This window comes from Zeus faber, assembly GCF_960531495.2.
Source record: "Zeus faber genome assembly, chromosome: 16".
NCBI lineage: Eukaryota > Metazoa > Chordata > Actinopteri > Zeiformes > Zeidae > Zeus > Zeus faber.
Window position 1 is genome coordinate 7,187,887 of NC_137202.1, and position 10,376 is coordinate 7,198,262.

At 48.7% G+C, this 10,376-nt stretch overlaps 1 protein-coding gene across 2 annotated transcripts; it reads left to right on the forward strand.

The window, feature by feature from the left end:
* Positions 1-333: 333 nt before the first annotated feature.
* cdc42ep3 (CDC42 effector protein (Rho GTPase binding) 3) lies at positions 334-7,400 on the forward strand. Of its 2 annotated transcripts, XM_080017210.1 has the most exons (3): positions 334-516; positions 553-622; positions 5,503-7,400. In XM_080017210.1, exon 3 carries the CDS (start codon positions 5,742-5,744, stop codon positions 6,828-6,830), a length of 1,089 nt encoding a protein of 362 aa, XP_079873336.1. In that variant the 5' UTR covers positions 334-516; positions 553-622; positions 5,503-5,741; the 3' UTR covers positions 6,831-7,400. The 2 variants fall into 2 exon arrangements, with proteins under 2 accessions (XP_079873336.1, XP_079873337.1); XM_080017211.1 differs by lacking the exons at positions 334-516; positions 553-622 and adding an exon at positions 1,085-1,202.
* The last annotated feature ends 2,976 nt before the right edge of the window (positions 7,401-10,376 follow it).

The following is a 10,376-nucleotide window of genomic DNA, read 5'->3' on the forward strand; positions in this document are numbered from 1 at the left end:
AAAAGAGCGCAAAGGCACGCACAGACAGACAAGAGCGAGAGAGAGAGGGGAGAGACAGCCCACGCTGTCCTCCATCCACGGACACACACACACACACAGCAGCTACGCCAGAGCGAGAGAGGGAGACAGGCGGGCCGGTGAGATCCCTGGCCAGAAAAACTCGATTCTGAGAAGGTGGAAGTGAAAACAGACAAGCACAGGTGCTGCTACTGTCAGGCTTGGAGAGAGAGAGAGAGAGAGAGAGAGAGAGAGAGCGCAAGAGAGAGGGGGGGGGGTGGTGAAGAGGAGAAGGAGGAGACTGAGCTTCTGAGGGAAAAAGGAGCCTGAGAGGAATTCCAAAACAGCTGTCCGGCAGACGTCCCAGCAGATAGGGAGTGCGTCTCGAGGCAGAGACTTGAAAGCACGGGAGCCGTCACACACACGCACACACACACACACACACACACACACACACACACACACACACACACTCACAGACGCACACCAGCCACCGCACGCTCGCACATCAGCCTGGAGGTGCAGCAACAAGCAGAACCCCACAGCAGCCTGGAGGTGCAGCAACAAGCAGAACCCCACAGCAGCCTGGGAAGCATCCCCGTCTCACCAGTGGAATATATCTGAGGTGAGTGAGAGGACGGCTGTGCTTTATTTGCCTGTGTTGTCATGGGATGTGCGTTGGGTGATTAGCCACCGCTGCATTAATGTAGTAAGAGTATTTGCTTGTATTTCCCTCCTGTGATCTACGTTTTTTATACTCAGACAAGACATTCAACGGCGGTTCGGTTGGTCTGCGGTGTAATCCCCTATTGCCGTAGTGACAGGGAGCGCTTGAAAGCGTGCATGGTAAATTAAACCCCGGCGCAAGAATGTTTGTTCAGCAAATGCTCTCATACATGCATCACACGGGCTGAACCCTTAAGAGCAACATGATACTCACGCCGCTCCACTGGCGGGGGCATTGTGAGTGGGTCTACACGCTTAAGGCATGTTCCTCCGAAACGCCGAGCTGGCTGTGCCTTAATCTCTCGAGAGCAAAGATTCGGATGGGGAGGGGGGGTGGGGTCGGTCGGGGCTGAGGTTAAACTGGGAGAGGAGATGGCGCTCGTCACTCCACTTTGCTGTGCGTTCGTGTTGACATTGCCTTTATGTCTCGCGGGCTTTGATATGGTTTCCTGCTACCGTCTCGGCCAAGGATAACTCTGGTAAGCAGCGCCTGGTGCTTGCGGGTGGCACGGGGGGGAAGAGAGAGGACAGAGAGACAGAACAAAAACTCCACCCTGCTATTCCCTGGAAACCCAGCACAGCCACCAGGGCCCCGTAGGAAGGCCTTTGCCTATAATTGAGGTTTCTTCATGTAACAAACAGCTCTGCCTATTCTGTAAGGGCTACCATTAGCCTCTGTGGTATGTGCCTATTCTTTGCCACAACCCAAAGTGAGGGTCGTTCTGCTATTCATAGGCACCATAGAAGTCAAGGCCAGGGCTACGTGTTAGGACAGGATCTGAGGAACCTCATAGCTCCCCTTCATTTGCATTTTTAAGTCTATTTCAGGCAGTGGGGGGGAAACACAGAGAAGCTTACCAGGACGCTTAAACACTACAGCGTGCTGCCGGCAGCATGCATGACAACAACGTTTAACACACCGTTTTAACCAAAGCTCTGTCGCTACCATACTCACATCAGATATCGAGTGGTAGTTTCTGAAACATCAAAAAGAATGGAGGTCAAAATGTTTGCTGCTGTGCGGTTGCACCCTCTACCATTTATATGTCCCTCATCCTTAATCTCTCCACAGCAGTAGCTCTCAACTGGTTTGACTTTGGTTTGGCTTCGGGATCCAGATTTGTCCATAGTCATTAAGTCATGGCACAAACAAAGTTTAAGATTTTAACCCTTCTAATGTATTTCACACAATGGATAGCGCAGAATCCCACAATGTTTTATGTACGTTACAAACATAGAACAAACAAAAAAAAGCTAAGAATGCAAAAATAAATAAATAAATAAAATAAAATTGACTGTATATGATACTTTTCTGAGCATCCAAAAAATGCTCCACACAGTAATAAAATACAAAGAAGTATACTATAATGATAACATCAGGAAAATCACAGGTGAACCATGGAATTGCTTTGCAATTGGGTAACACTGACGTATACGCCTGTGGTCCACTCAAAATGGACCCTTGACCCTGTTTTGGACCCAGGCCCACCAGTTGAGCACCACTACTCAACAGCATGTGTAGAGTAATGCCATATGGCATCATTAAACTGGGCAGGTCTAAGAATATACTGACCCAGTTTCACACGTGACTTGATAAGTGAAGGGGGTGTCTGAGAACACCAGACAAGATGACGGCGCTAACTTTAATAATTGCCGCGCTGCCCCATTACCCCATATCTGTCCGTCCTCACACTCTTGGTTGCTGCATGCCGAACCCCTCTGTTGCTCCTCCTCTAATAGCGTGGGCACCGTGAAACCCCTTCCTTCCCCTCGGTGTGATGAGGCAAAGCTCTCTCGTGGAGCGGGCGTCCAGAGCCTCGATGACCCCGCATCTCATCGCGCCTGCTCGCAGATAGCTGCAGCCGACCCCGATGACACGCAGGCTTTATCCCGACGGCGCCGCCACAGCCCCCCCCCCTTCTGCAGACGTGAAAATTAAAACTGTGAGCGCATTCTGCAGTGGCGTCGCCCGCTGCACGGGGCTGCCAACACGTGCCGGCGGCGCTTCTTCTGGGCGAGCTCCAGATAGTGGAGTGCAAATCTGGCCCCGGTGGTGAACCAAACCAGAGCGCACCTGCTCGGCCTGCTAACACCATTGCAGAGACAAAAATGGATTCATTCGGTCAGCGGGTCACGAGGCTTTATTCTGGTGGGCTATCTTGGGCCACGGTAATTCATTCATTGAGATGCTCCATCTCTGAAGCAGGGATTATCATTACCACTGTTCGATTCCGTACGAACACATGTGTCCGTATGATGAACGCATTTGCTCTTCAGCAACGCGACCTTGGTGTCCAAGAGCAAAGGACTAGTATTGCTTTATATTTGTATTGTTTTGCTCATACTTTGCTGGCGGCCTCCGGTATTCCAGTCATGTTTGCCGTCTAAGGCAAACTGAAGCCCCAGCAGGATGGCTGATGTGAAGGTCAGGCTTTCACCGAACCAGCTGACTGCTCACAGGCAACAACTGTTGACCTTGGGTAAGATGCGCAGCAGATGTCTCCCCCGTGAGTGTTGGGTTGCTCTGTCGGTGGAGGATTTCCTGTACATTCCAATCATGCTATTGATATAAAATAACATTATCATCCATAACAATGCGTCACATGCGCAATATTTATTTTTTTCCTTCATGCCACTTAAGAATGCAGGGTCCAGACAATGCTCAGTGCTGAGGCAGGGGATCAAATTGTATATGCATTTCACACCAGTAATCAATAGCTACTGTATGTGAGATAGGAAGTGCATCGACCTTCTTTTTCGAGGATTAGCACTGCGATGGGCAATGCAGGCGCAGATACCGCCCGCACTGCACAAGCCACGGCGGGAGAGAGGCAGGCTTTTGGATTTGTTCAGTGGCGCATTGGTTTGACTTCCAGCCTCACAGTCCTCCCCAACGATTTGAGCGGCGGAGAGCGAGAAAAAGAACTGAAAAGAAAAATGAAGTTAGCGAGAGTGAGGGAAGGCGAGTGAGAGGAAAGAGCTAAACAAGTGACCCCCCTCCCCCCAACACACATACCACACACACACACACACACACACACACACACACACACACACACACACACACACACACACTGCAGCACTGCTCCCCACCCTCCCCATTTCCCCGGCTGTCTCTTCCTCCCTCTCACTCACCGTTCGCAAACAAACACGGCAATCTTTCCGCACACATGGCGTGCGTTCAAAACTGCTATCAATCACGAGCCCAGTCAAGCACTGCGCACAAACACCGACACTCACACGACACTCATTTCGAGGACCCTTATAGAGTTGCCTTGCCATTCAAATGACACATGTTCTGCATCCTTTCAGCGGGTTTGCCGTGGTTATTTTTAGCTCCATAGGGCTCGCTGACTGACGGGTTAATTCGGAATAAAGCATTACCCTAATAGAGAAATCTTTCTCTGCAAAGTTGCTTTGGTCTCGACACCAGGTCTGGTCTCGACACCTACAAATTACACTTGATCATAGGTTTTGTAACACAAGAATTGGGGGATGGAAGGAGTCGGCCAAAAGCCCTTCTGACAAACCGACTTTCAATGCGCTATTTGTACCTCAGCACAGAGCTAGTGTATCTCTCACTGCTCTCTGCTGTATAAACGAAGAGGCTCTGATAAGCCTGCGGCTCTGAGTCTCTACGGCTCTATGGGGCAGGAATGTCTATGTTTCCTGAGACAAACCTTCTCTTTTTTCGCGTTGGTCGACTTGACCGCCCAGGCACTTTTCTGCGTGTGTAGCGCGGTGCACTCTGTTAGATGGTCACTACTAACAGACCTCTCATAAGTAAATATGTCTATAAATGGGCAAGCCGTCTCCTACTCCCTTCCTCCTCTGTTGTTGCTACGTGATTTCAAACAGCCAAACTCCCCTTTGTCTCGCTGGGCTCATCCCACGCTAGCCTGGCTGTCAGCATGATGACAAGGAATAATTCTAAAAGAGTCATTATATTCTATTGTGCATGGAAGCCGCGTGTATCAAGTTCGTACACATTTAACAATGTTCAGAACATCCTGATGTGTATTTTTTTCTCATTTAGCTGCTATGCCGGCCCTGATAAAAATTGGAAGCAGGTCCTCAACATATCAAAGCCAAACCAAGGCGCCATCTGCATCACCTTCCCTCGTAAAATCCGCCATTTGTAATCTCATGCGCTCTTTCCCCACACAAGCCCCCTAAACCCCCTCAAAGCTCTTTCCTATCCTCGCTGCATCTTTTCCTCTGTGCTTCATCTCTCTCTATCTTCTTGCATGTCTCAGAGGCAGGACCTGGCTGCCCTACTCTGATCCTACGAAAGACCCCTTTCGCCTTCTATTCTTCCAATCTGCCGTCCAGCTGTTCCACATTAGCACGTCCAAAAGGCTCATGAGCAGAGATATGAATGCAAGTGGGGCAGCGGCCGTGGGCTTGGGGCTTGGACGGGACGTGAACCCCGCCGCTGCTCTGGCTCTGACTTCCCCTCCAGACGCAAGGGGATTATGATGATGATGTTTCGTGCAAGCTGTGGATCTTATTTATGTTGCGTTGGTGACCAGATTTTCTTTATCTGGACGGCAGTCACAAGAACAGTTGTAGAGTGGATCAGTAGCGCAGCGTTCCAGGGGAAGGTCAGGAGGGAATGACGCCTCAATAAATCTGTCATTGAATGGGATTTGAATGCAGTGTAGTCCAATGTCTACACCATGCTCAGGCAATAAAGCAGTTATTTCACAAGCTCAGCCAAGTCGTTTTTAAGTAGCGTTTCTGATTGTAAAAAATATTTTGTCCTTTTCTGTGTTTCAGAAGAGCCGCCAGTCGACCTTTCTACAACCCCAAGCCTCAGCAGCGGCTCTTGGAATCTCGTTTCCAGATCAATGACACAGCGACTAAAGTTATTTCTGGAATTGCACATGACCAGAGTATCACCGAGAATGTAACTCGAGTGTCTTCCCAAGGGCACGCTGTATACTGTCTAGCATTCAATACGTAAAGAGTGCTCTCTACTGTTGTACTCCACTAAAACCCGCGCAGCAACTACAACCATGCCAGCCAAAGCACCCATCTACCTAAAGCCAACCAACAGTAAGAAGGGGAAGAAATGTCGCTTGAGAGATATTTTGTCCCCTGACATGATTAGTCCGCCACTGGGGGACTTTCGTCACACCATCCACATCGGGAGAGGTGGCGAGAGAGATGCCTTTGGAGACATGTCCTTCCTCCAAGGGAACTTTGAGCTCCTGCCGGGGAAGGGAAATCTGGCCCACCCTCAGTTCGGCTTGCAAGGTGACTTCCAGAGAACAAACAGCACCTCTGATGCCGCCTTTGTTGAGACCCCGTCTCCGGTTCTCAAGAACGCCATCTCCCTCCCAACGATTGGCGGATGCCAGGCCCTCACCCTGCCCATGATCTCCTCGACCGCTTTTCCACTGCCCCCGGAACCTTTGGGGGACATCGTTGGACCAACTCCCATGAACCAAGACACGGCTGAACAGCTACAGATCCTGCAGATGGATGCTCTGTTACGCACCATGGAAGTCTTTGGCGATGACACCACACAACCCTCTGCAGATATCCAGTCAAAACCTGATGTCCTTCTGGATTTGCTGGAGAAATCCAGATCAAAGAGGGTCTCCAGCGCAAACAAAATAAACAACAGTGAGAACAGGTCTGAGAAGGCCTTTCACATGAACAGCCACAGCAAAAGCAAAAGCAGCTACAAAACGAACGGAAGCCTAAACAGTGACACAAGCAGTGACACAAGCAGCGATAGCTTTGACGGAAAAGGAAGCTGCGGGAGTAACAGGCATGGAGACGAAATCTGCACGGGCAATGGCAGCCTCACTGGCAACGGAAACTACAACAGTTTTGGATGCTTCAGCAACGATATAACTCTGGGTTACGAGAAGGAGCTGTCCCATTGCAATGGAGATTGGGCGGACAGGGATAGCGGGATGGAGGACGGACGCACCTGTGATTTTGACTTTGAGTTCAGCAAGAACAAGAGCGCGTCACAGGATTCCCTCACCCAGATCACCGGGTCTCTCCTCTCCCTTGAACTCGATCTGGGCCCATCCATCCTGGATGAGGTGCTCAACATTATGGACAAGCCCACAGCCAAGAGCAGGCCATGAGCAGCGCCGAGGCATCCTGAGAGACGAAAGGGAATTTATGGACTATGATTATGAGGACTCACAAAGCAATCAGAATGGTGTCTGGAAATATCATTGTGATGGAATGAGCATAACTAGGCCGAGCTGCTTATATTGTTTATTGTCCAAACGGAGAGCTGTTCCAGCTTCTGCAGGATGTTGATTCTTTTTCTTGTTTTTATCAGTCATGCAAGCAGCATGTTTAAGGTGCATGCGCTATTGAATTATAACTTAAACACAGCCACTGTGCCTTTGATTTAGCAATTGAATTACTCAAATAACAAATAATATAGGTTTGTGTTCTTATAATGACTTCTGCAGCATATACTGTATACATGATTCATTTAAAGTGTTCGGGTAGCCTTAGCTTTTTTTTTTTTCCCACAAACTCTTATTTCGCCATAAAAATATGCATTCTGTGTGACATTTAATTCTGTTAAACAAAGCACTGTTTAGTTTGTCACATGATTGTTTTCCTTGTGACTACTTCAGAGAACACTATGCATATTTGTGTTTTTAATATTACAGCACAAATAAATTCACTTGTCCTAGTTTGCCTATTTTCTTGCCAGAAGAGGGAGGGGGTAGTATAGAAATACAGCCTTCGGATTAACAGAGGTGATAACAATGGATGTATTTCTTCGCCTCTGGGATTCCTCGAGTTCTGTCTCCTCGCGCTGCAGCGGGAGTGCTGCCTTCATCTGCGCAACCGGGCGCCTGCTTCATTTGTTTGTGTGTGGACGGAACAAGCAGAGGAGGGGTCTTTGAAATTCTTTGAATTCCGGCCACAGTGCACAAGTGTTCGGGACCAGACATAAATCAGCTGTTTTCTCTGAAGGGGGAGAGGCATAGTCTCAGCCCCACAGTATCCACTGCCACAAATGTATGGCAGCATGGGGCAGTAAAATATTCAACAACTTCCAGCAGCCAAACTATGTTTAGTGCTGAGTGATAGATGCGCACTGGGCTAGAGCCGCCTATACTAGAGGTATGTTTGCCGTTCCGTGATAAAGCAATAGTCTCTTGAACCCAAATCGCCCCCTCACAGCAGCCGACTCCTCAAACCTCCACGGGCCCTTCAATGCAGGCGTATGCAGGGTTTGCCAATGCAAGATATTTAACACACACGTTCAAATCCAAAATAAAAGCCAGGCCCCTCCCGACGTGCCCTGCACTATTCGACATGTCAGTGCTACGCTCAAGGAACCTTTTTCCTGGGCTCCCATCACACCCTACATCAAAATAGCAGGAGAATTTCTGTCAGCGAGCTAATTTAAATGCAAATAATTGGATGGGTTCGAATTCCATTTCCGTCTCGACGCTGGCTGATGTGGCGAACCTCTCCAAAACCCCTCAGAGACCTCAGAACGTCCATAGACAACCACGCAAAGACCAGGTGTGTCATGCTGTTCGTAAAACCAGATGTTAGGCGGAGACAAGCAGAGTGCGAATTACCCAATGACCCAATGGGTTCAACATTTTCTTCAGCAGGGGGCAATAATGAAATAAAAACACACCGTTTTTATTTGCTTTGTTTGGAAGAAAGATCGCTCTGATCTGAGATGCAGATCGCACCCTCTTCTGCAGAGCTGCTCCCGCTGGAGTTGCTCCAACTTGCCTGGGGCCACCGCAGAGCACGACGCTCAGCGTGATGGTACGGTCCATTTTAGGGGTGTCTGAAATCGTAGTACAAGGTCCTTCCCAGGATGAATATGGGATATATATTGTAATGTTAACGATTTCAGGTTATAAAGATATATATGAACGTTTCGACCTTCCCAACCTGTTTTTACCTCGTTTTGTTTTTACCCCTGATGTCTCTTAATTAGAGAGGTCAGATCCCGCCAATCCCCCCACGTAATTCGAACTATGGAGACCAGGACATTTAGCCATGCAAGAAAACCCACGTTGTCGCGGATGCCTTAGCCGTTGGAAAATCCCCGCAGTAGCGCTAAGGAGTTTGTGAAGGCATAGCTGAAAAATATAACCTTTGAGAATGAGTAATGGAAACATTTACTGTCAAGGTAATTACTATGATAGTGCCTGCGATGGTACATCCTTGCCTTGATGACAGGCGTGGAGCCCCAGTACTGTAAGCTCCTCACAGCTTACAAAAGATGTTGTGTCCACAGCCAAGCATTATGTTGTGTAACATGTTAGAAGTATTTCTGTGGAAATTCCAAGGCTTTTGGATTGGAACATCAGGAAATACCAGAGTGTTTCATGAAATCCAACACTCAACATATGTTAAATTCGGAACGCTGCCTTCATATTCTTGAACAACTCTGCAAAACCACAAACTTGAAAGTGTGCAGGTTTTTTTTTCTGCTTTGAGAGAACAGTCGGCTTGGTGTTTTGAGATGGATTTGTGATACGTATGGATTTTTGTTATTTGCTATTTGTTATTTAAATCATATCATTTTTTCCCATTGACTTCAATCCCGTAGGCGTAGATAAGCGATCTCTCTGGATTTTTCATCCACGCCAGCGAAGCGTGTGCAGGCTACTGCCGGCCCTGGCCTCCCTTCTGCTGTTGCTGGTTTAGTCTTTCCTGAGACCCTGAGGGCAGAGCAAAATACCACAGATGGAAGGTACAAATAGTCCTGTTGGACTGTTTTTATTACGACAGGGTCGGGGCCAAGGTAGCTTGTCCTGGGGAAAGCGAGCATCCAACCGACTTAGATTCCTGAAGTTCCTGAGCACCAGTTAGCAGCATATACTGTAGTATGTGCCCCCACACACACACACACACACAACATTTCCTGACTCATTCACTTATGCTGTAAGTTTATATATGGTTTTTGCTTGTTTTTTTTTAAATTGAGATGGGACTGAGGTTTTTGACTTTGATTCACTCACTCAGTGGTTTGGTCCTCCATGGAAGCGAGCGTGATCATAACAGTAAACATATGATGAACCTTGGTTTATCCTGCATTCTCGAAGATTCCACCACAGTGAAAGCAGTTTACATTAGTTTCCTCTTATCTGTCTTTTTGGTTGTCAAACAAGCCAAACAAATGCCGGGGCAACACAATTCCCCCCACGCAGGATAAACCGAAATGAAGATTAGGAATAAAGAGATGAAAAGCCACTTCTCTCTCGGCGCACGCAGATAAATCATTCGGGGGAACACGTTGTGAATGTTATTCCAAACGCTCAGCATCGCGGACCGGGGGAATCCAACTCCTCGCTTTCCTTGGGCAAAGGTGAAGCTGTCAGTTTACAGATGAATAAGCTTTGGCCCCGTAGGCCGCCGGTGCCAAAGAAAGCAGACCTCAGACCCAGCGAAAAACTTTCCACCGCAGATCCACGAGGGAGCGGAATAATGTGCGCACTGTCTCTCGCATGGAGGTGTCAGTGAAGGAGCCCCGCGTAGCCGGACCCCGAGCCGGGTCGGGCGGATAACGGGGAAACTTTAATAAGACGTTTCCCCCCCCCCCCCCCCTCCCGCTCCCCGGCCCTGGATGGAGGCAGCAGAGACGTGGGCCGGAGCATAAAGCTCCTCTTGTCCTCCCCCGCTCACGCTCC